This window comes from Papilio polytes, unplaced genomic scaffold (assembly GCF_000836215.1).
Source record: "Papilio polytes unplaced genomic scaffold, Ppol_1.0 DF824024.1, whole genome shotgun sequence".
Taxonomy (NCBI): Eukaryota; Metazoa; Arthropoda; class Insecta; order Lepidoptera; family Papilionidae; genus Papilio; species Papilio polytes.
Genome location: NW_013525180.1, coordinates 1,937,676 through 1,961,018, shown reverse-complemented (window position 1 = coordinate 1,961,018; position 23,343 = coordinate 1,937,676). Strand labels below are relative to the sequence as shown.

Here is a 23,343-nt window from a genome sequence, read left to right as displayed (position 1 = left end):
AAAAAAAAAAAAAAAAAAAAGTAGAGTATTTCCGTCTGTCCATTTCTTATCTGTGGCCATGGGAACGGTAAATGCGGTGCACCGCGTCACTATCGGCGCTATCAATTTCGATTACTTGTTCTTGAAATATAAACAAGCAATATCGTTACAGTATAAAAAGAATGGGTATTTTGTAGTTTTAGATGGTTATCAGACAATCATGTTACATATAAAAAAAAATAGTTAGGTTTATTAATTTTCCCCTTACTCAGGGGACTGATGTTCAAACTAGGGTGGCGCTATAAAAATACATTTGGATCAAGAAGAAAAACTTGAGAGCAAACAAGAACTCTGACCTATCTATGTCAGAGGAGCACTGGAATTAAAAAAAAAGCTAGAGTGTCGCTTTGTTTAATGGATAATGTAATGTATACATACCCGAGACAAACGCCAATCGGTCGGAAACAAAAGATACAAATTGTAGAAGAATATGGTATGATGAGTATGGTATAAGATAATTCATCTTGCTTACAAGGTATTTCCCCGTCTAATGTCGGGTGTGTTCAACATGTAAATGATTCTATTTTAAAAGTATTCAACTATTAAAAATGTACAAAGTAATAAAGAAGTCACTGACCACTTAAATACTGTTCAAAATTCCTACAGGGTCAATGATTTCAACGAGCGAATTAAATCGATACAAATCGGAAATGTATTCCTAGGTCAAGTTATAGTTGCGGAGATTAGTTCTTAATGTTAAAAATTAACATTTAAAATTGTTAATTAACCATTTGTATTCCTTGATTAGTATGTACAATCAAGGAATTTCGCGGAGTTCCATCTTTAAAACTAGTGGTTTAACCATTTAACCAACGACATTAACCATTAGTATGAAGCTTTTAAATGTGTACGAAAAAAAATCGGTTACTAGTACACAGGATTTTTTTTTAATTTTTATCCCATCTTTTGCACAACTCTCACTTATTTATTATTCCTCTTCTTGTGTAAGATGACGTAGACTTTGTATCGTAAGAAACAAAGCATTTTGTCCGAAGTGTTTCGCCACGCACCTCGTAATTCCGCGATTGTACAAATCGTGCGTAATTCAAAGAAAGCAGATCGATTTGTACGCTTTCCTCGTATGACAGTTGACAGTTTCCCGCCATCGCAGTCAGCCGGACGCGTTAGTGATGTGCCAAAACAATAGAGACGCGGGAAGCGGTCGCGCGCCACGGCGAATGCAAACACACCGACATTGTAACACTGACATACAGACGCGAATACTTGGAATTCGTGCGCTAAAACAATTCGCCACACATCGTGTAGACTGAAAATTTTAGATTGTTATAATATTTAACTTAGGTATTAATGTAGACTCAACGGAACGGAATTACAAGTGAGCAATCGGCCGGTTACATGGAAAAGACTGTCACAGATTACTGTAGAGCTATTAAATCTTCTATGATCTTTCTTACAAAAAGCCAATTAACTAATTACGGAAGTCACATAACATCAGACAATGTGTAACGAATACTTGGCGTGACAGTTTTGTGCAGCGCCCTTACCGGGCGTAAAGCACGTCAATGAATCTCGTACCCTTTTGTCGATGTCGTTACGAAAACGTTCTCACACATATTCGTGATAAGCCCTAAGCTGTTGTAAGAAATATATTTGAAATTAATATTTGTTCTCTTAATTTCAGTTCCACGTTGGTGTATGTCAGGAAATCCTTTTTAATGGCTGGAAGACGACAACGGGACTGGAACTCTTCGGGTCCGCGGTTGCAATTTTCCTCGCAGGGGTCTTGTATGAGGGTCTCAAGTACTACAGAGAGGCCTTACATACTAAAGCAACTACAGCAACTGGGGACTCGCAAGTTAATATTACTAAGAACGAATGCGGTAACCAGGGATCTTGTGGCGGTACTGCTGTTGTCAAGTGAGTATTATCAAATAAGCATAACCAACACACAGTATAATCAACGAGTCGTTATCACTAGGTGGTAATTCTAGTTTAAAACACCTCAGTTTTATTACAATAAATTAGTTTACGATATCCTTATAGGGATATTTATCAAAAATGAGATTACTTATCTCATATATCTGATACAAGTTGCGTATTACGTTGATTTCCTTAACTATAATGTTTTATTTACTCCAAAACAATGTAAAATGATAAACACTTTGTACTAGTTTGTTATCAAATGTTAATAAAAACATGTAATGAAATATCTTGCATGTAAACAAGTAAACCGACATAGTTATTCAGTAGTATTTCAGATAACTTTGTTAAAATAAACCTATACTTTACCTCATATCAAAATTAGAATACTTAAAATAGCACGAGAATATTAAATTGAAAAAAAAAAATTTATACTTGTGCTTTCCGTCACTAGATGTCGTTGACACTTGACCTTTATAATCACTTTTAAAAGAGCGACATCTGTTGATAAAAATCGAAAATAAATTACTTTTATACTTAACTTTATAAACTTTAATTATTTCTAGATATTCAATGCTGTCAATTGGTCACATAATCCAGACTTTACTACACTTCGTGCAATCGACAGCATCCTACGTCCTGATGTTGGTGTTCATGACGTACAACGTGTGGCTCTGTCTCGCGCTAGTACTGGGCCTGGCTGTCGGATACTTCTTCTTCGGCTGGAGGAAGACAACAGTCGTTGACGTCACAGAACATTGCCAATGATTTGATTATAAGGACTGGATTAATTGATAAAATGCAAAACATTTGAGTAACTGATTTTAAAAACATGACTTTAATAAAACAATCTGTATTATCAAAAGTCTAGTGTTATTGCACTATACATTTTATTAGTTTTATAAAATTGATCCAGTCCCGTTTCAAATTGTAACAGTATTTTGAAGCTAATTTACCTTAAAAATGACCAATTTATCTACATGTGGCGCCACTGTCGACAATGTTAACTGTATTATCGACAGTGGCGCCGTCAACAATGGCTTGCCACGACTGTAGTTATAATTTTCAACACATTGAAGATGAATTGGTCAAATAATAAGTAACGATTTAATGTTTGAGAAATAATGCATTGAATTAATGAAGCCATACATAGTACAGATATTTTACTCTTGCCAGTTAACGAATGTTTTATTAAAATTATCATGGAAACGTGTTCGGAGAAACCAACGGCTAGGAATCACTATTTAGCGAATTATCATATTAAGTTTGTGAAAGACAAGAAACTAAACATAAATACTACGGAATATTTTAAGTACTTTTCATTCAGTTTAATGTAACTTAAGTGCCAAAACGTATCAAGGTAAATGGCCATGACAGTGTCTTCCGTTTTATAATTGTTTTTAAACTATGTAAGAAGAAAACTTGTTATTGTTAACAGTATTTATAGCCTGACCAGAAAGATAGAAACCCTCGCTATGTTGCGGAAAATTATGGAACTAATATCTTTGCTTGAACGGAGCAATCCCAGATCATGGTTTTCAATTTGGTTAGGCAAAGTTTTTGTAAAAGAGAGTTATATAATCTTACTACTTATGTATTGTTTATTCCATTATCTTAATATTTTAAGCATGATAATAGTTTTCTTAATATAAGAATTGAATGAACTATGTTGACTTTTAGTATTATATAGAAAAAGAACCAATTTTAAGACATGTCTACGTGTAATTAGGTAAAAATTGTTACGACAAAGTCAAGACAAGACTAGTATATTGCCTAAAAATGTGAAAATTACTTTTCATTGTATTCAAATGGACCGATTTTTATATATTTACAAACATTATAAATAAAATCGAAAGCAATATTTAAAATACTTATTATATATTTTTTTAATATACATTGATTTATTGATATTGTTTGTTATTTTTTATTTTGTGATATTAAGCAAAGTGGTTTATAGTTTTAAATTGTACTATCGCAAATGTATTATTAATATTGTACATAAAATAAACGTGACATTCCTTTTTACTTTAAGAAATTTGTTTCATTTCTAATAAAAATAATTAACTATCGTTTAATTATCAATTAGTCCTTTCTCTATTCACTAACCTTACCAACCCACAGTCTATCAAACTTATATTTTTAATATAAGAATATTAAAGAAAAAAAAAACAATCAGAATGCAGTTATTTCAAATACTTATATTATTTTCTATATTTAGATCATTAAAAAATTTAGATGTCACCTTCCATGTCCACATGCAACTATTAAAAATAAATAATTAGTAGCCTATGTTCCTTGTGTTCTTCTAGCCTATGTTTTATATCTATTCCTAGCGAGATACGTTCAGACGATCACAATATACGTAGTCACAAACATCGGCTAGATCCTCTGGAGGGACGTCAGTTCCCTCTGCATTTTTTACCGTATTTACCACGGGGAGTGTTCCGAGGAGTTGTTGTCCCGCACAGCCGCGTTGTGTAACGGTCTGTCCTCGGCGGTATTTCCAAACCAATACTACTTAGGGTCCTTCAAGAAGCGAGCCTACAATTTCCTCAAAGGCCGGAAACGCATCTGTAGTTCCTCTGGTGTTGCGGATGTCCATGGGCGTCGTTGATCACCTCTGTGTTCCCGCCGCTCGTTTGCCCCCTTCTCATATAAATAAATCCATTCAATGCGAATTCAAATAAAATCAGTAGCAGTCAGAATTTTAAACTATAATTTAAATACGGATGTATCAAACGAACGAGTATTCGTTAACCGCTGCCCATACGCATCTGAAAGGGGCTTAAGATAGAAGAAAAAGAAAAAAAAATTTTTTTGCTCCAACCCCTTTTAATATTAGACCCATCATCTCTTTGCACCTGTTCCTCAAAGCACGAAATATCCTTTACATTTGTCTACTGTGAACTCACGCCATTTCAAAGGCCAAATAGGCACAAACGCACAGACAAATATTGTAATTCTATAATAAATAAAACACTACTGCCTATTGGCAACTGCCTACTGCCTATTAAAACGTGAAATAATGTTATTTTGAAAAAGAGATTTCGTCTTCATTTAATTTAAACCGTACCTTTAAAATGTGAACAGCCTCCAGTTTTCTTCTATTCGAAAACAACATTACTGAACAATGTTTTAAACCTACACAATCTTATAAGAAAATGAATTTCTGAACCGCACTTACGTCATGACTGTCATGTCAGTGAAGTGAAATGTGACGGGTGTTTCATGTTTTGTCTTTTATATATAACTTGTTGATTTTATTACTTAAATTCAAAGTGAAATAGCTGAACAGTACGAATACAGTATCCGTGATAGATATGTTATAGTTCCACAAGTGTATAAATCGTCTGGAATTCGTCGTTCACGTGCCTTTGGAGCGTATTGTCCAGGTAACGGTATATTTTGCTTTTAGACGTTGATTGCTATTTCTCGTTAAATCTTGGGTAATTGGTGACTTATAATTTTCAAATTCGATTCTCGATATTTATATTCAAAATTAATATGTATTATTCTTGTAATTCTTTCAATAAAACCTTGTGTAATAAATTTTAAATTTGACAAGTTTATGAGTGTAAAGTTTGACATAGTGCGTCGCATACTTTAAGATAAAACACGCCGTTTTTAAAGCGGTAATTTTAACCAAACTGTTACTGTATATCAGTCTGTTCTATGTATGAAAAGAAGCTTTTATTTGGATATCAGTATATGATCTATGATGAGTGAGTTTGTGTCAAAGCTACAAAATTACATATTCATTTTTAGTATTATTTATTAAAAATAAATTGACTAAACTGGCAACGTAGAAAATATGCTTAAGCATAGAACATGACCCAAAAGGCAAGATATAAACTTTTCATATATAGTGGGATGAAATAAGATTTTACTCTACAACTCCTTATTTTCGTTCATAGACAATAAATTTCACAAATATTAAATTATTAAAATGTTTATATTTCACTATTTACACATATTTCTTTTAATGTCTTGTACACAAAATGAAAATAATTTGTTTCAAGAGTTTTCATGTTTTTTGTAAAACTTAGTGTAAATGTGATCCCAGAATATCAACTGCTGGCCGGATAGAAGTTGATTTGCTACTGTTTTATCGAACAATAAGTATGGTACTACAGTGATCTTGCCTTCCAAGTCATTAGTGTATGGTACAGGCTCCCAAATAGCTGGTATTAATGTGGTTGTCAATGGTGTTGGGTCCCTGAAACAATATTTTGCTGATAAATTTTTACTGCATAACAACTCCCCAACCTTATCTTACTCCTGTAGGGTTTGCACACTAGGTTTTTGTCCCTCAAATAACTCTATCACCCGTCATCTCAGTCATTACTCGCTTCGTGATCACTTCACCTTTTACACAATTCATCCATCTCTTTACTGCATAATATTGATGTAAAATTTATTTATTGAATCAAGATGATGAATTTAATATGAAGCTTGGTTATTGGTTAGACTATATCTTGTCTCTCTTCTCTTCTATTCCTATGTCCCCAAAGTGGGGCAGAGGGCGTCCACAGTACACCGCCAGCTCACTCTGTCTTTGTCTCTGTCTGTCTGTCTCTATATCTTGTCTACTTTAGTTTAATTATAGTTAAAAGATTGGGGAATACGTAACTTACCCTACTTTTATGAAGTTGGATATTAATTGAATTAGTCTATCTGAGATCACTTGCTCTTCACTGTTCAGTTGTTCGTTTGAAAATATATACATGTAGAGATCTCCGTGGCCAGCACCCTGTATCTCCTCGCTCTTCACACTGCTCATGCTGCCTTTGTACATAAACTTCAGCAGATAAACTGGCTGAGTAGCCCTTGCATGCAGAATTGAAGACTTCACAACAGGGTACTCGATAAAAATGTCGTTTACATAATCTACATAATTTGGAATTAAGTTGTCTCCGATCATGTTATCACCAAAATAGAATTCCTTTACCAATTTTGCCAATTTCGTTCTCAAGTCTTCACTTTCAAACTCCAGGTTGCTTGGTAACAATTCCTTAAAGTTTGTGGGAACGAAAGTAAACCTTTTTATGTTATCCGAAATTATTTTTACTTCAAAGGCATTGGAAAAGGCCATTATTATTGGCACGTGGAAGAAGTGCGCGTCTTTCAATATATCCAACGGGTCCACATCGAGAAGACTGTTAGTATTAGACTGATCATGTTCAATACATGGTAGGAACATTTCTGTTACATTCTTCAAACTCCTGATGGGCAATTGCTGATAGAAATCGGCAAGTTTGTTCGCTTTCGCCTCACCATTGTATCCTAGCTGTGCGGCAACAGTTACAGCCGTGGAGAAAGGCGTGTACGTCACTGAACTAGGGGCTATAGCGGAACCGGATTCTAAAATCATCCGTTGAAACAATCCGGTGGTAGTACGAGAAAGCAGAAGTAGTTCCACTGCGACGGCACCAGACCCCGTACCGTAAATAGTAATATCAGATGGATTCCCGCCAAAGTTTTTAATGTTCCTCTGCACCCAGTATAATGCGGCGACTTGGTCCTTTAAGCCGGCATTCCCCGGTGCCTCGAATGATCCGAGGCAAAGGAAACCGAGCACTCCCAAACGGTAATTGAAAGTGACAATGACGAAATTTTCTTTTAGTAAGCGAGATGGTGCCCTGTAGGATCCCCATCTGAAACAGTTTTCGTTCATTTTATGATTGAAGAATTAGGTGTATCTGTTTTTTTGGAAGATGCTCGAAAAGTAAGCTCGCGCTTGTTTCCTCTCACTATTGACCTAAAATGCGATTAGAAGATGTTTTATGACTTTTCGCACATAGTTTAATCATTAATTTTAAATATTCTGATTGGTGTAAATTACCCTCTCTGAAAGTCTCCGTCGTGCACATGAACGATAACGGGCAGCGGTTTAATGCTGCGTTGTTGTTCCGGCGCGAACACATTAACGACGAGGCAGTTCTCCATCCCAGTCTCCTCCACTTGAGGACATTTGACGCGGTGTGTGGCCTCGAATATACCGTCCCACGGGACTGTCGGCTCGGGAGCCTGGAATACATTCGTTGTTGTGATGATTTCGATATCTATCTTCATCGTATGACGACGAAAGTTTGCGGACATTGAGTCCAAGAATAGTATCGTAATCTCGGCTAGTCTGGAATTTTCTCAGTAAGATCTAGATTTGTAGATCTCGAAAAGAAATGTCTATGGCAAATTTATTTCGCTCCTATAAGATTCTAAACATTGTAATAAATAACTTTTTATAAACATTACCTTAAACCTATGATGTAAGAGAGGTGCGCGGGCGTAGGGAATTCCCAGGAACACATGATGAGGTGGATCCGGGTAAAGATACCCTCTGACCTGACCATGAACTGTCTTGACATCCCGATGCGGCCTCTTTTCCCCCAAACATTTCGACACCACAAACAAAACCACCCACTCTTTAACGATCATGATCTCCTAGTACCCATATTTGGTAACAAAGAACTATGTCACACTAGACTGATTGTAACAAGACCTAATCGTCTATTGGAGGCGAATGTATACTCTAAAACATTTACTACGACTCTGTTATGATAACATCTCGCCGTCTTTAAGCAACGATAGTGATGTAATTAGTTATACAATTTTGGTTGGAAATGAAAGACTGTTTTATTCAATGCATATTTATTTGTACTACATGTGATATTGCTAAGTATACTACGCATTACAACATCGATTATATGTGATTTTGCAGGGTTTTCTATAATTACGAAGATATAACTCGACTAAGTTTAGAGTAAGAAGACTTGAGTAAGAGGATTTTTGGACATTAGAAGAACATTAAATTAGCAAAACACTAGTCATAGATTGAGCTGCTTAATATTGTTTTTTTTTTTACCCGAAACGTGATTTAATGAATGCTTTTCTCATGTATAAATCGCTGCACAACATTGCTTAAACTAAAAGTTTCGATATAAAAATAAATATGATTATGGTGAACGTAAAAGAGTAAACATAAGGGCTGGTGCGGACTCCGCGGTTATGTTCCACGAAGTATGTCTCATATATCTCATTCCACAGTGTCAGTCGGTCGACATGGAGTCCTTTCGATGGCTTTACTTTAGTGTCAATCAACAACCAATCCTCGTTAGTTTCAGTTGTCTTCTCGAATTGTCGCCACTCAATACCTTCGGCAGTCGGTTTTCTAAAAGAAAATATAAATATTATTAGGGTAGGAGTATATGCATAAAGAACTAGTAGTATTGTATAGATTAAAATTATTACCCAGATTGTATAAAACTTGTCCATAAATCGGTTATCAGTTCTATCATTTGTTTTTCTTTACTACCATCGGTAACTATATGACCTTCTCGACAGAAAATGTAATTAACAATATCTCCTCGAGATGCACCGTTGACTGTAATCGAAGTTGATATCTTGATGTCATCAATTGACTCATGAATATGGTTTTGATTTAAATCTCCAACGAACGCAAACTCGTAGAAATAAACCGAACCCCCAGATGATACTAAATGTCTAGCAGCTCGGATCATTGGACCTAAGTACGAAGCATCCGTATAACATAGAGAAAGTTCCTCTATATTATTCAATGTTACTTTATCTTTACCAAAGTATTGTTCTCTCAATCTGTTCCCGACTACCGATCTTTTCTTTTCATTTTCTTCAAAGTCTAAGTCGTCTGGCAAGATAATACCAAAGTCCTCATTCAGTTTAGCTAAGCTTTCTGCAGAGTGGTCTAAAGCTTCTTGCAATCCAGCATGACTGGTAGTACCTATCATATAAGTCATATTTGTTTTTAGATTGTTGAGCATATTAAATGGAGTTTCAGTTATAAACGAATTAGTACCACTTTCTATACAAGGTGCGAATTGTATGTCTTTGGCTGCCGTTACCAAAATTCCTATGTTTGAAGATTCCAGTCTAAAAGACTTGGTCGTAACTACACCAACGTTAGGAAGATTCTGCATTAATATTTTTATAGTTGTTGCGGGATCTCTATCTATCGCCCAATGAGAGAGCACAAATCCACTTTCGACAATAACTTTTGAAACGTAATCTCGTGACATGGGCGCAAGTGCCAAATACCCAGCTAATGCTCCCCCGCCGCCCTCTCCGCTAACTACGATATTTGAAGGATCACCACCGAAAGATTCTATGTTATCTTTTATCCATTTTAAAGCCAAAGTTAAATCTTTCAATGCCGCGTTACCAGGTACTGAGTCATTCTGTGAACACAGAAATCCAAGTGCTCCGAGTCTATAATTTGGCAGGACCAAAATGATTCCCTTTGGCACTATGTATTCTGGTCCGTATACAGCTGGATTTCCACTTCCCATATTAAAACTTCCATCATGAATGTGAAATAAAACGCCTCGGGGCTGTTCGGTTGCCACAGTTGGTGTCATAATGCTTAACGTTAGGCAGTTAAGATTCCCGACAAATCTATTCAAGTGTTCAATTTGCGGGCACCGTGATCTATGTTCCTGTTCATCGTGAACTGTTTCCCACTTTTGACTTGGAGAAGGTTCCTGTAAAGAATAATTAAGAATTTTAAAATGTAACTCACTGTGAACTAAGATATTTCTACAACATGAAAAGTCAATCAAAAAAATTTTTTTCGTAGTAATTAATCTATGTTTGCTTGCTTTCATCAATGATTATCGATGAGTTTTCTATCTAAGGAATATACATGCTTTGAGCTAAATCCCAAAAGTAACCATTAAATTTTACATATTCCTATCTTGTGTTATGTCATTATTAAATTTTGTCCTTACCTCAAACGGATTATTATCGCTAAATGTCCCGTACGGGATATCATAGAACCTTCTTATATTTGGCGTTTCTTTATGTATGAAGCCTTTAACCGGTCCACTATTGGTCGAAATTATTCCTTCTGTATATTTGTTATCATTACCAGTACTTTCAGTGTGAGGCATATCTATATTTTCTGTCGTCTCATCAGCGTAAGTTAATTGTATTGTCAGGATTATTGCTAACCATTTGATTGACGCCATCGTTGTTTGAACAAAAATCAATTAAAATATTTGGATTCAGTATTAGTTCCAATAACGTTGGAAACTAATTACTTTTTTTCATAATTCTTAACTGTTAATTAAATGAAGCACTGAGCTTTCGTCGAACTTTACTCAAGCATAAAACTATACTGACCCTAAAACTGATACTACGAGGAAAGGCAATCGATAATAAAATATTCGCTGATATGTACAATGCTGCATAAAATTTTAACATTTAGAATATATGGAAACTTTAGCTAAGCAAAGACTTCGGCTTCACGATGACAAGAGTAAAACCTTTTGAACGACAAAGTACCACAGTCTCACGTAATACTCATTGTCACCTTCTCTAAAAATTCTTGTATGTGTTTTTTCTTTGTGGGTTTTTTGTGAGATCTTATAGTTTGTTATAGTGATTCATCTTTATTTACATTGTAAGATGTATTAAAATCATTTGGAATCTTTTGCCAAAATAATGTATTTGTGCAAAACTATTAGTTGGTGTAATATTGAATGCATTTATGCATTTGACTGTACCTAAGCCAAATTCATTATCGTCAGGCAAAGCAATGTCAACGAGCACTATCATAGCACTCGTGGCTTTGGCGATAACGGTTATTGTTGCTTCCATATTGTACCACCCTTTCTCCCTTCGCTATGCTATCTGGATTACACTGCTGTTTTTGCACGATTTTTTTATGCCCATACCTCCTTGCGACCACATAACCAATTAACAGGCGGTATTATGGTCAGGCGCGGCTTTGTAAAAACATTAAGTGCTCAGTAGCAATTCATTAACTAACCTTATTCAAAGTTGTTCGATCATCGCGTGTGTAGACTTAATTAACAGAAGTTTATTGTATTAATAAAACAAATACATTCCCATCAGTCCTCCATTAAGACAACGACGCATTAGTATAGTAGACAGTGAAATATCTATGGATTTTCTATTTTCTTTTGAATACAAAACCTACGATTATTATAGTATGCTCTGTTGATTTTTTGAATTCATAAGCTTCAGCAAAACCAAAAGACTTGCTTTTAAGTGCCCTAAGTTTTCACGTTTAGATAAAAATACACTCGAGATAGGAAGTTTGCTAATGAAATAAATGAATATAGGAGATATTTTTATTAATATAACGATTTAAATATCATTCTGAATATCTTCCTATACAGCTCTATTTCTTGTGTAATATTTCTCGTAAACTTCATCCCACATATCCATCGCTGTAGTGCGTGGGTAATCCATCATTTCCATTTCCATTCCAATATTTAGAAGACGAGGCACGCGATGATCCAACGCTTCCCATCGCGCAAGATTGCTGATGTCTGGAGTAGGATTCCTAAAAATCCAAATACTTGATATAAGATAAAACTCGGACTTTTTTAACTTGGGCAGTTCAAACCATAAAACATTCCACCTTGCATCTTGCCCGAAGGTACTGGTACCGTGTACCACACCGTAGATGGGGGAAATAGTGTAGACATTATTTAAACATCTATTAATGCATTATTTTGAACAGCGGACATGTATTATACTTACAAATACTTCACGAAGTTTGCCCATAGAGTAACTAATTTGTCTTGCACCTTCCCGTCATCTCCACTAAGAGTCTTTCCATTCTCAGAGAATAAGAAAGCCAATTCGTCAGAATGCGCTGCTCCCACTTTATCCATACCATTTTCTGGTTCAACTCCAGTATCTCCAGAGTGAGAAAATTGATAGTAGTAGACGGGATAGGTTGTTGAAGACGAATGCAGTTTAGCGCTTCTGTGTATGTGATTGATGAAATATGCGTCGCTGAAAGGAGAGAAAATTTATCAACGAATCGATGCTATTTTATTTTCTTTTTCAACAAGATTTCTTACCTATGATACTGAATAACAGAAGTAAGATTAAAGTTCCCATTCTTAAAATATATTCCTTTTATTTTGTCTCTAGTCTGATTTAATTCTCTTGAACCCAAATCATCAAGTTCCATGGGTAGTAGGAACATCATATCTGTGGAGATTCTTTTCACAACTTGTGCAAGTTTTAGCATTTTTGCAAATATGTATGCCTCATTGTTATTGTACCCAATTATTAGTGGAACACCGATTACCTTTCCATCAGATAAAAGATCATAAGGTGGTTCTGCTAATAGCCTTTCTTCTTTCTTGAATGATCTTTCTACACAAATTCCAAATGGAAAATACGGCATATCTAAATCTTTTGATTTTGTAACTAAGTCTTCTACATTTGTTTCTAACAAAATGTTTGGAAAATCTTTATTCTTGTAGGCCATCATTAATGTCTTTATTCTAGATTTTGGGTTATAATTGAATGCCCATGGACTTAAAACAGTTCCGCTTTGCATTATAACCCCATGGAAAAGACCTTGAGACATTGGTGATAGCATTATAGTCTCTACAATCGCTGCTCCGAAACTCTCTCCCGCAAGGACTACATTGTCCGAGTTGCCTTTAAACGCTACAATGTTATCTCTAACCCAACGAAGTGCAAGTACGACGTCTTTAACACCAGCATTACCTGGTATTTGTTCTTCGTGCGTACATAAAAATCCAAGCGGTCCCACTCTATAATCGAAAACAATATTGCATATTAATCCAACGTTTTATGAAAAAAAGACTATATAACTATAATACCTATGTCGAACGGTGACCATTATGATCCCTCTTCGAACTAATTGCCCTGGATGGTAAAAACCACTACCTCCTTTAACCCACACAAGGACAGACCAAGGTTGGTCGTTTGGGTTTGTTGGTACGTTTACGTCCAGTTGTAAACAATTGTCGACTGGAGAAGCGGCAGTGCAATGTGGATCATTAGCTTCTCTGATTCCAGTCCAAGATGGTGCTAGACCAGCTCTCTAAAACATCGCAATAAATAAGAGAAACCACACGCCTTTAGTTTTAACATACTTACCCATAGTTTTTCTGTGCTACTATATCTTTGACTCTGTGAACAATTTCGTCTTCAATTCATGAACCCTCATCTTTATTTTCCGCTATCATAAGTGCATTTTGGATCATCCGTGGATTCAAGAGATACACCTAACCGCTTTTGCATTCGCTGTTTTAGTGTCTACTGAGAAATTGAACACACTTTCAGACACCAGTTGTTGGAAAGTATGCTTACCTTAAACCTACCAGTTCCATTAGCAGAAGCGTATGGTATGCCGATGTATGAAATATACCCTTCTTTAGACACGCCACGTATCAAACCTTGCGCTGTTGTTACCACATTTTGGTGAGTCATAGAGACAAAGCTAGCTAATATTAAAATCAAGTACATTTTTTTCTTGATTCAATTATTTTATAGTAATACTAGTGTAACCGCCAGGTGTTGCAAGTGATCTGAACGTTAGTACTATGGGTTTGTTACAGGTGTCATTTTATCTGCCAATTGTGAAAATGTTTGGCATTTATATGCATCGATGCGTTGCTTCCTATGATTCCTCTTTTCACTTCCGTAATAATGGAATTGCATGTCAGATTGCTGGTACTAGATATTGTATTACTAAAATGAATTTTTGTTAAATGATTTTTTTTTGTAAAATCATATGAAGTAATGAAACAGTTTAGTCTGTTTTACCTTTTTTTACTGGAATCATAGATAAAAAATAGACTTGTTAATTTCACATTCATTTTAATAATTTCAATCAAATTTCCTTATGAATAACCTCGTAATTTCCAAATTAAGTACAGCGTTAAAAAAATCGCAATTTTTCTTACGAAATTATAAAAAAGTCACAATAGGTAGAAAAGCTTTACAAATACACCACACGTACAAATCTTAATCTAATTAAAACATAGAATTTCACACGACTAGTAAATTACCCTGGGTTTCCACTGCCGAAACATCTGTATAGAGTATATTTTTATAAATTATCCATTTTTTATTCTCATAGAAAAAAAACAGATATGGTAATACAGGTTTTCCGATAGTGGAAACCAACGGTTAAATTGTATCCAATTTGTAACTACACTAGTACGCTCAACTCCGCTTTGGTTACATATACGTCTGTTTTTACATTTGTCATTAAAAACTGAGATCAACCGATGCATGCTTGGTCAGTAACAGAATAATCATGCACTAATATCGGAAACAGTATAGTCGAATTCTATAGAAATAAGAAATTATATGAACATATTTCACAAACTTTTATTTGTTTACTAGGTTCCGCCCGTGACTCCGTCCGCGTGGTATTATTAAAAACAAAAGAAAGTAGCCTATGTGTTCTTCCAGACTATCCTCTACCTCTATGCCAAATTTCATCGAAATCGGTTCAGCCGTTTAGACTACAAACTCTAACAAACATCCATCCGTCTAAACTTTCGCATTTATGATATTAGTATGGTTTCCAATTTCCATTAAATTCGATTTAAGACAAAGTTATTTAACTGTTGTAGAATTCTTTGGGGTACTTATAGTGCTAGAAATGTACACTAAAAGACTGCTTCAGTAACCTTTAAATGACTAAGTATGGCAGATAGATTTTATGATCAGTTGAGCTTACATTTCAAATAACAATTCAATATGAGAAACCGTGTTAATTTTTCATATAAAATTTCATTCCAAAATCGTTTCTATTTCAAACCTTAAATTAAGTCTTAATCTAAGTGTATCAAATACTTCAATGACCATTATTATAGCCGATAAATTGTTTAAAGTAGGTTTACACTGCTAAAACAATCGTACAGAAAGACATTATCCTTCTTGAAAAAACTACGATACGATTCTGTACAGTTATCTCACCAGTGAAAACTGACGGTTACAATCATCAATGAGTACACAAACTTAATACTAAGAGTCTCACAATTCTTAATAAATAAAAGTACCCTCACTGGATACCTTGCAAATGTAAATGTCATTTTGCAGGATATTAAATCCTCATCGCATTAGATTTGAATCTATAAAAAAAGATTGAAAAACATTTGTAGAAAACCTCCTTCTTATATTTTTTTTTGTCTTTTTCTTAAATACTAAACCAAGTGTATCTTGTCAACGGTTGACTTGGTTTCTATTTTGATATTTAAATTAATAATTAAGAACTACAAAATTCTTCAATCTTTCTAAGTAAAATAGCAATGGCACACCTATTAGCTATATGGCGTCGGACAATTCAACTCATAGTGGTGTTGTACAGATTATCGAAGAATTCTAGCATTTCTATTTGCGCATCTGTTGGGTCGGTGGACTTGTAGTATGTGTTTTCTATTACTTGATATCTCAGGTACCTGTCAACTGGTCTCCAAGCTGCTATATCGTTGCCAATGCAATTGGGATATCTACAACAAAGTTATTCTGGTTTATGATTTGACAAATGTAAATCTATTAAGATAGCTAACAATCGTTGAAGTACCAGAATGTACTTTTTAAATATGATAGATAGGGGATAAAAAACTCACCCGCATTTAACGAAATTGCTAACAAACGCAGTCATCCTCTTCCTCATCAAGTCGACTTTGCTGCCGGGAGTGAATGTTATATACTTCCCCACAATGGAGTTAACTTTGAACGCATACGTCATATCCTCAACATGCGCCACACCTTTATAATTTATATCAAATGCTGTTTTAATCACGTTAGGCATTCCTTCATAAGTAAATTGGTACAAGAATACCGGAGCACCGCCCATCGCTTGCTTCATTTGCGCTACCTTCATAGCTGGATAATTATAAAACGTATCGGAACAAGAACGTACATAGTTATCCATAGTGATATCTCCATTGAAATACTTCTGTTCTACCTCCTTCGCTATATTAAGTAAGTCGCTGGCTGGTGCGTTAAAAATGAGATTAGGTGATAATACTAGCAAGGGATTGTCGTTTATTCTCGTTACCATGTCTATTTGTTCAAATCTCGGACGGAAGCTCTCGCATTCAGCGCTCGTGAATCCGATAAACATTTCCATGTCTCTACCAATACCTTTGTTCATTAGCGTTATAGGGTCTTCTAGTATTACCGGATTTACTCCTGGTAGTTTCTTTTCTAGCACTGGGAGGAATGTCGTTAGTCCGAAGTACTCCAATAGCATGCTGTGTGCATTCATAATTTTCTCTAGCGGCAGTTGGATTAGTTGGCTATGCGCTACTTCAGGGTCTGTGGTCGTGATGTTGAGGTGCGTTAGGAACATGTTTGCGATATTTTGCGCGAACGTCGGCGATAATGTGTAGAAGGCAGGCATCGCGGTGCCACTCATCAATATCAATCTGTAATTTATAATAGTTAATTAAAATCAGAAGTAAACTCATGTGTAAATCCGTCGAGGATCTTTTATTTGATTGATTGAATATATTGATCAAGTACTTTTTTACAATTCCCCTTGAAATATACCTATTGAATAGTCCGTCGGTGTCGGGTGCGAATGAAGCGAGATGTGCAATAGTGGCTCCAGCGCTCTGCCCGCCTAGTGTGACTTGCTCCGGGTCGCCGCCGAAAGACCTCGCGTTAGTCCGTACCCAACGCAGCAGTGTGATGACGTCACGTATAGCGTTGTTGCCCGGTATACTCGGAGTGTTCAATGATAAAAAGCCGAATACATTCAGCCTGGAATTGAAAAAAACGATCGTTGTAAATTTGTTGAAATAAATTTATAATTGATAAATAAATTATGTGAATTTAATGTTTCATGGATAATATGAATTGAAATCTAAGTTTCATTTCCAATTACTGATTCAGATATTATTTTATATTCAATAGCTATTATAGCGCCTGTCGTGATACCCGTAGTTTTTTTGCGTTTATAATTACTAAGGCGCAAAATATCTTTTATTTTATCACAGAGAAAAATATTAAAAATCAGTAAAAATACTTAGATTGTTAACAAAAAACAAATAAAGTATTACCTGTAGTTGAAAGTGATTACGATAATACCCTTGCTGACAAGGTATTCCGGCCCGTATACGTCCGAGTTGCCGGACCCGAATGCGAAACCGCCGCCGTGTACAAACACCAATATAGGAAGACCCTTCTGTTGTGACTCATCTTCTTCATTCAAACCTTCCTCGTAAGGCGGCTTTAGATGCCTTGAAGGTCGTCGCAAACTAGACTCTGGCAACGCCTCGATCGGTACGTGTATGTTAGCGTATATGCAAGCTTCTTCCATCTTATTTGACGTCATCATTTTGCCGTAAAACACATCCTGTTGCGGACATATCGGGCCCTCTTCGGACGCATCCAGATAGTCCCATGGGTCTGCCGGTTGCAGCTCCTGTAATTTTTTTATATCTAGTAAGGATATGACAATTTTTTTTAACGAAAATATGTGATACGTTTAGTGACGATATTAAGCAACCATTCGTTTAGTCTTTGTACCCCTTAATTTTGACAGTCCATCGTTTAATCTTGTGAGTCCTATAAACACTTCGATACGTATGATCGCCATACAAACATCTTTTGGCTGCTATAAAGTTCGACTTCCTAGTATTTTTTTATCCTACCTTGAACCTCAACTCTCCGAGTGGTTGTTTCGCGTACGGCACACCTCGGAAACTGGCGTATACAGTGTTGTTCTCCGCCCAGCGTCGCAAACCGCACACCCATCCGGATTGCAGCCGGGCACGCACCTCGCATCCCAATGGTTCTGCTATTACTGCTGCAACTGTAATATAATCATTCGTAATACATGAAAATTGGAACAAAAATATTAAGGATAAGGTTACCAATTTCCACAGATTTAAAAAAATACTTAACATTACTTAACAGAAAATTACTTTTTCTATAAAAATATATTAATATGTGCATAGCTATGGCTGCCTTCTAGTCTAGTTCTATGCACCTCGTAGCAGTTCGTAGCTAACGCTACGAGGCTACATATTGATAAAATATTCCACTTAGAATACATTTAAAATGATCATAATTCAAAGAATAAAATGAAATCGATAAAACAAGTAAAACACTGATTGCAGAAATAATTATGCACAGTCAGATAAGGCGGTGGAAAAATTGGGTCATTTCTTATCATTGTTATAAATATATTTATTAACATAAACAAATACATAATATGCATTTATACATAAGTCATCTGGAGCGCTAGATTGTATTTCCAGTTCTCAATCTACAAGTATTAAAAACTAGCTTACGCCCGCGACTCCGTCCGCGTGGAATTCAAAAAAACAAAAGTGGACTATGTGTTCATTCAAACTATCCTCTACATCCATGCCAAATTTTATCGAAATCTAGTTCAGCAGTTTAGGCTACAAACTCTATCAAACGTCCATCTAAACTTTCGCATTTATAATATTAGTAAGAAGTAAGATTACGTTCTTTCCTAAATGTTTTTCGGTCTCCAAACCTTCAAAAAACGTTATAAATTATTGATAATATCAAAAATCCCACTATTAATTAGACTGAAGAATTCTAATTGAACTCTGCACTTGTCAAAATTATTTAAGTCGCTTAAGCTAACAAACGTTGACAATTAATTTCTGGATTGGACTTACAAACTTCAATACACCCGAAAAATATTTACCCTCTCTAGTCCAGTTAAAAAAGCCAATTTACCTTCATCATGCTTGGCTATTGGGACAAAGTTTACGAGAATAAAACCCGCGAATCGTTTGTATTGTTATGTAAGTGACTCCGGAAGCAATCGTTGTGACCCGACGCTACGTCTTATCGTAGCAGTGCAACCTGTTGCCAACCGCCGCATACCAACTTACACGTGCTTGCAGATAAAGCTGGGGTGACCACGGTACATCGTAATTTTCAGACTTTCCAATTTTTAAAGTATAAATTACAATAACATTGACAATATCAATACTCAATTTGTGTATAACTAGCTGTTGCTCGCGACTTCACCCGTGTGAAATTAAAAAATAATACAAAATATCGGTTATGTTACTTTCAGAAAAATTACCTTTCTAATGTTAAAAGTTTTTTTAAATCGGTCCAGTAGTTTATGGGTGAATCAACTACATACAAAAATCCAAAAATAAAAAAAATATAAATATTTTTCTTTATAATATTACTAATATTAGATACATATTTGTATATGGGTTTATTTTGGCGATATTCACGTAATAAATATCATGATCCCTTAAAACACAAGATATAATGTGTTATCTTAATTTATATATATATATATATTTGAATAGAAGGCATTCAGTTTTGTAGCGAAATCGTTTATCCTATAATACCGTAAGTTTCGAGTGTCAGTTACTGTCTTTTCCTTATTTTATCCGTTAAAAATATTTGCCATGGCTACAGTATGCCACACCTCCGACCTTACAATCGATGCAATCACAGCAGAACGGTCGCGATATCACAAATGTCAACATAAAAAAACCGAACCCAAACACGAATTTCGCACGCTTTATACTCATTAAAACGTTATCGAGGTGGTAAAACTGTGAGCTTGCACTGCCGAAACATGTAAACATGTGATATAGCATTTTATATGTAGAATTAAAAAAAAAACATAGCCTATGCTACTCACAGATAAATTACCTTTCTAACGGTGAAATAATTTTTTTAATAAATACAAAAACACATATCTTTCCTCTTTGTAATGTTAGTATAGATTTAATTTTTATGGGTATGAAATCAGCTAGATCCAGTTACAGGCTAGTACATAACCGAATAAAATTGATTTTCTTTGTGATATTAATTAATGTTTCATTCGTTACTAGCATTTGACCGCGACTCCGTCGACGCGGAATTATAAAAAAACAAATGCAAGTACCATATGTATTCTTCTAGATTATCCTCTACATTTATTCCAAATTTCATCGAAATCCGTTCAGCTATTTAGGCTACACACTCTAATAAATATCCATCCATCCATCTAAACTTGCATTTATAATATTAGTAAGAAATGTGACCAATTGTGGAATGCTAGTGTGAAGTGTGGTAATTAAAGATTTTTCAAGGTTAGGGGCGCGTAATGAAAATTATACAGTTTAAGATTTTACACAAATCGACAAATGTACGCATTAAATTTTCATCCGATGGTAACTAATCGTGTTACTTAACACCGGCATAGGCATACAAAGAGATAAGGTTTTGTTTGTAGCAAATAAATTGTCTGGATCTATTTAAAAGTTCTTTCACAAGTAGAATGTTACATTATCATTACGTAATATAGGCTATTTAATTAACCGTTGAAAATACATGTGTTTCTTGTTAACATTAATTATAAGATCCTTTTTACACGAAGATTTCTTAATTATTCTATGTGCTTAATATTACGTATTAAAAAGATTTCTTGATGAAACCCATCTTTTCGATAATCAAATCTTTTTATTTACCTCGTCCAATCAACTTTTAGTTTTTTTTTATGTAACAATAACAATTCGAAGGCGAGCCGGTCAAGGTTGTAAATAGGTATTTAAAATATTGCCTATTGAATATTCATAAATCGTATTAGTAGAAAAAAATATTCACTTCCTTGCTGTTAGTTTCCACTGCGGAAAGACCTGGACAGAAACGTATTATTGTTGTCTCTGTTTATTTCAAAGAGTGTAACAGAGACAGCAAGAGCTTTCGGCAGTAGGAATTTCACAGTTGTATTATAAATGTTGTAATAATTTTTCCTTTTAGTTTATTCTAAAACTAAAGTTTTAAGATTTTGTTTTCCACTAAAATGACGACAGAATTTTGCACAAAATTTTGCAATAAAACTTTTAAATTTAAGTGGACGTTTAGTTACTTTTGGACGGCTTACAATGGAATTAATTAAAACCCAAACCTCGCTAGTAGCGTCGGGAGTTGTGGTAGCTACACCCCTAAAGCATGAAATTGTAAAATAACTTTGAATAATTCCACTGCCCCTATAAAGGAATCTAAGATGATCGGCTGGCGACGCCCATGAAAGCCAATTGTATTTTTAGCTGATTTAAAAATTGTGCGCACTAATTTAACATATATTTAGCGTACAAGCTTATGTTGATCATTTACAACTACATTACTCGCTTACTAATTTTAAATCGGGCAATGAACCATGGCTTCTGAATTAGATTAAGCTTTGACGATAAAATAATTTTGATTATATCACTATGCACCCAGAACATCACATTTGCCACAAGTGATAAGCGAAAGCTATTAACATATATTCTAGAACATAAGAATAATAAATGAAAAAAAAATGTATCACGCTAACATCTCTGTACAAGTATTAATTATTACAACAAACAATTTCAATCTACGGCAGCGTAGACAAAAAACGTATTACCAAAAAAAAGTACATTTTTTTCTACGACGATAAAACAATGAAAATGTAAAAAAAGGTTTAATGTGTATTACTCGAACTCAACCTTAATTTTTAATTTTAGTAGATTTTTGTTAATTTACTAATATTTCCTTTCACCATTCCAACTAAGCTCTAGGCTTGTGCTAGGATATAGTTTACGACAATACTCGAATGGCTGGATTCGAACCCTCGACCGCAAGATCGGTAATCCGTACCCCAAACCATTAGGCTATTGGCGCTTATATTAAGGGATAACTTTGATTCAAATTTTAATCATATTTATGTATAAACTTATATGAACAAATATATTAAAATTGCAACTTTACTTAAAAAGCCCGAAATAAGTATTTTGCAACATATAAGGACGTTACTTAAATTTGCCTAGTAATAATTTCTTTCCAATCAAATACTACACTGAAATTCACTTTCAGGAATTTTCAATAACAAAACGTTAGGGACTTAGTTCTTAAGTTACCATAACGATTACTTCTTATTGAAAAAAATCATTAAAACCCCAAACTCCTTCCTAACAATACCCTTTAAAGGTGATAAATATTTCTTACATAAATGTACTGGTAGCAAAACATATGACTATTAATATTTTAATCAATTTACGTCAAGGATAATGATTTTTTAATAACATCGGTGATTTTTTTGCATAAACACACTGTTAATTGGACAACTGTCATGCAAATTATGATTTATAACCTATAAGATTATTTTTATAACATAGCTAAAATAAATATTCTCAAATCTCAATATCTAGTAACACATATAATGAAGTTCATCTCTATTAAATACTCGATTATTTTAATGGACATATTAAAATAAATTATACACCCACAAAAATATGTAAATGAATTGAGACCTTTTAGAAGTCTCTTAAAAAATAATGTACTCACCCTAAAATATATTTGCTTAATATATCAAATAATTCACATCAACTAACCCCTAAGTAACTCACCGTGTAGGAAGACGACCATAGCTAGTCGGTACACATTGTATGCCCTCATGTCTCACTCGGCCCGCAAACACACAGTCACTGCTTGCTCGTTCGCCCGGCGACTTTATAAATACTATCGCAGAAGCGACGCTTACCGCTCCGTTTTCGTTTATGCCCACAACTGCCAGCCTCTCAGAGGCTTCACACACTTATTTATAAAAGTATTCCAATAAATAATATTGAAGACACGTTTTACGTGTTGCTATTTATTTAGAAATTTCAGTTT

At 34.8% G+C, this 23,343-nt stretch overlaps 5 protein-coding genes across 7 annotated transcripts in view; 2 read left to right on the top strand and 3 right to left on the bottom strand.

Moving 5' to 3' along the window:
* The window catches only part of LOC106101180 (high affinity copper uptake protein 1-like), a 21,152-nt gene extending 17,253 nt beyond the window's left edge, over window positions 1-3,899 (top strand). Inside the window, exons 3-4 of the mRNA XM_013280325.1 lie at window positions 1,682-1,917; window positions 2,487-3,899. Of these exons, the coding sequence (XP_013135779.1) occupies window positions 1,682-1,917; window positions 2,487-2,688 (438 nt within the window). The 3' untranslated portion in view covers window positions 2,689-3,899. The remainder of the gene's footprint in view (window positions 1-1,681; window positions 1,918-2,486) is intronic.
* A 1,191-nt stretch (window positions 3,900-5,090) lies between these two features.
* Window positions 5,091-23,343, top strand: part of LOC106101077 (serine/threonine-protein kinase D1) — a 41,924-nt gene continuing 23,671 nt past the window's right edge. For all 3 annotated transcript variants that reach the window (XM_013280178.1, XM_013280177.1, XM_013280176.1), the window contains exon 1: window positions 5,091-5,312. The gene's annotated coding sequence lies outside the window, so the exon portion shown is untranslated. The remainder of the gene's footprint in view (window positions 5,313-23,343) is intronic.
* Window positions 5,913-11,234, bottom strand: LOC106100933. Its single transcript, XM_013279997.1, has 7 exons — window positions 10,680-11,234; window positions 9,169-10,433; window positions 8,845-9,088; window positions 8,173-8,361; window positions 7,763-7,947; window positions 6,555-7,574; window positions 5,913-6,136 (listed from the first exon to the last, which is right to left on the bottom strand). Exons 1-7 carry the CDS (start codon window positions 10,917-10,919, stop codon window positions 5,935-5,937), a joined length of 3,345 nt encoding a protein of 1,114 aa, XP_013135451.1. The 5' UTR covers window positions 10,920-11,234; the 3' UTR covers window positions 5,913-5,934.
* Window positions 12,000-14,452, bottom strand: LOC106100932 (esterase FE4-like). Its single transcript, XM_013279996.1, has 5 exons — window positions 14,059-14,452; window positions 13,566-13,789; window positions 12,789-13,496; window positions 12,463-12,720; window positions 12,000-12,418 (listed from the first exon to the last, which is right to left on the bottom strand). Exons 1-5 carry the CDS (start codon window positions 14,212-14,214, stop codon window positions 12,088-12,090), a joined length of 1,677 nt encoding a protein of 558 aa, XP_013135450.1. The 5' UTR covers window positions 14,215-14,452; the 3' UTR covers window positions 12,000-12,087.
* On the bottom strand, window positions 15,205-23,195 carry LOC106101078 (juvenile hormone esterase-like). The gene is made up of 6 exons (XM_013280180.1): window positions 23,079-23,195; window positions 18,366-18,526; window positions 17,772-18,136; window positions 17,260-17,472; window positions 16,332-17,135; window positions 15,205-16,211 (listed from the first exon to the last, which is right to left on the bottom strand). The coding sequence occupies exons 1-6, from the start codon at window positions 23,125-23,127 to the stop codon at window positions 16,046-16,048; spliced, it is 1,758 nt and encodes a 585-aa protein (XP_013135634.1). The 5' UTR covers window positions 23,128-23,195; the 3' UTR covers window positions 15,205-16,045.

Excerpts from the sequence above, each read along its gene's own strand:
- LOC106100933 (XM_013279997.1), bottom strand. The coding sequence starts at position 10,919 with ATGGCGTCAATCAAATGGTTAGCAATAATCCTGACAATACAATTAACT. Across the intron at positions 10,434-10,679 it reads GCGATAATAATCCGTTTGAG|GAACCTTCTCCAAGTCAAAA; the intron begins GTAAGGACAAAA and ends TATTCTTTACAG. Across the intron at positions 8,362-8,844 it reads TTTTTATATCGAAACTTTTA|GAGATCATGATCGTTAAAGA; the intron begins GTTTAAGCAATG and ends TATGGGTACTAG.
- LOC106100932 (XM_013279996.1), bottom strand. The coding sequence starts at position 14,214 with ATGTACTTGATTTTAATATTAGCTAGCTTTGTCTCTATGACTCACCAA. Across the intron at positions 13,790-14,058 it reads ATGGAACTGGTAGGTTTAAG|AGAGCTGGTCTAGCACCATC; the intron begins GTAAGCATACTT and ends GCGATGTTTTAG. Across the intron at positions 12,419-12,462 it reads GCAAACTTCGTGAAGTATTT|ATGTTTAAATAATGTCTACA; the intron begins GTAAGTATAATA and ends ATGCATTAATAG.
- LOC106101078 (XM_013280180.1), bottom strand. The coding sequence starts at position 23,127 with ATGAGGGCATACAATGTGTACCGACTAGCTATGGTCGTCTTCCTACAC. Across the intron at positions 17,473-17,771 it reads GTAATCACTTTCAACTACAG|GCTGAATGTATTCGGCTTTT; the intron begins GTAATACTTTAT and ends TTTCAATTCCAG. Across the intron at positions 17,136-17,259 it reads ACCGACGGACTATTCAATAG|ATTGATATTGATGAGTGGCA; the intron begins GTATATTTCAAG and ends TATAAATTACAG.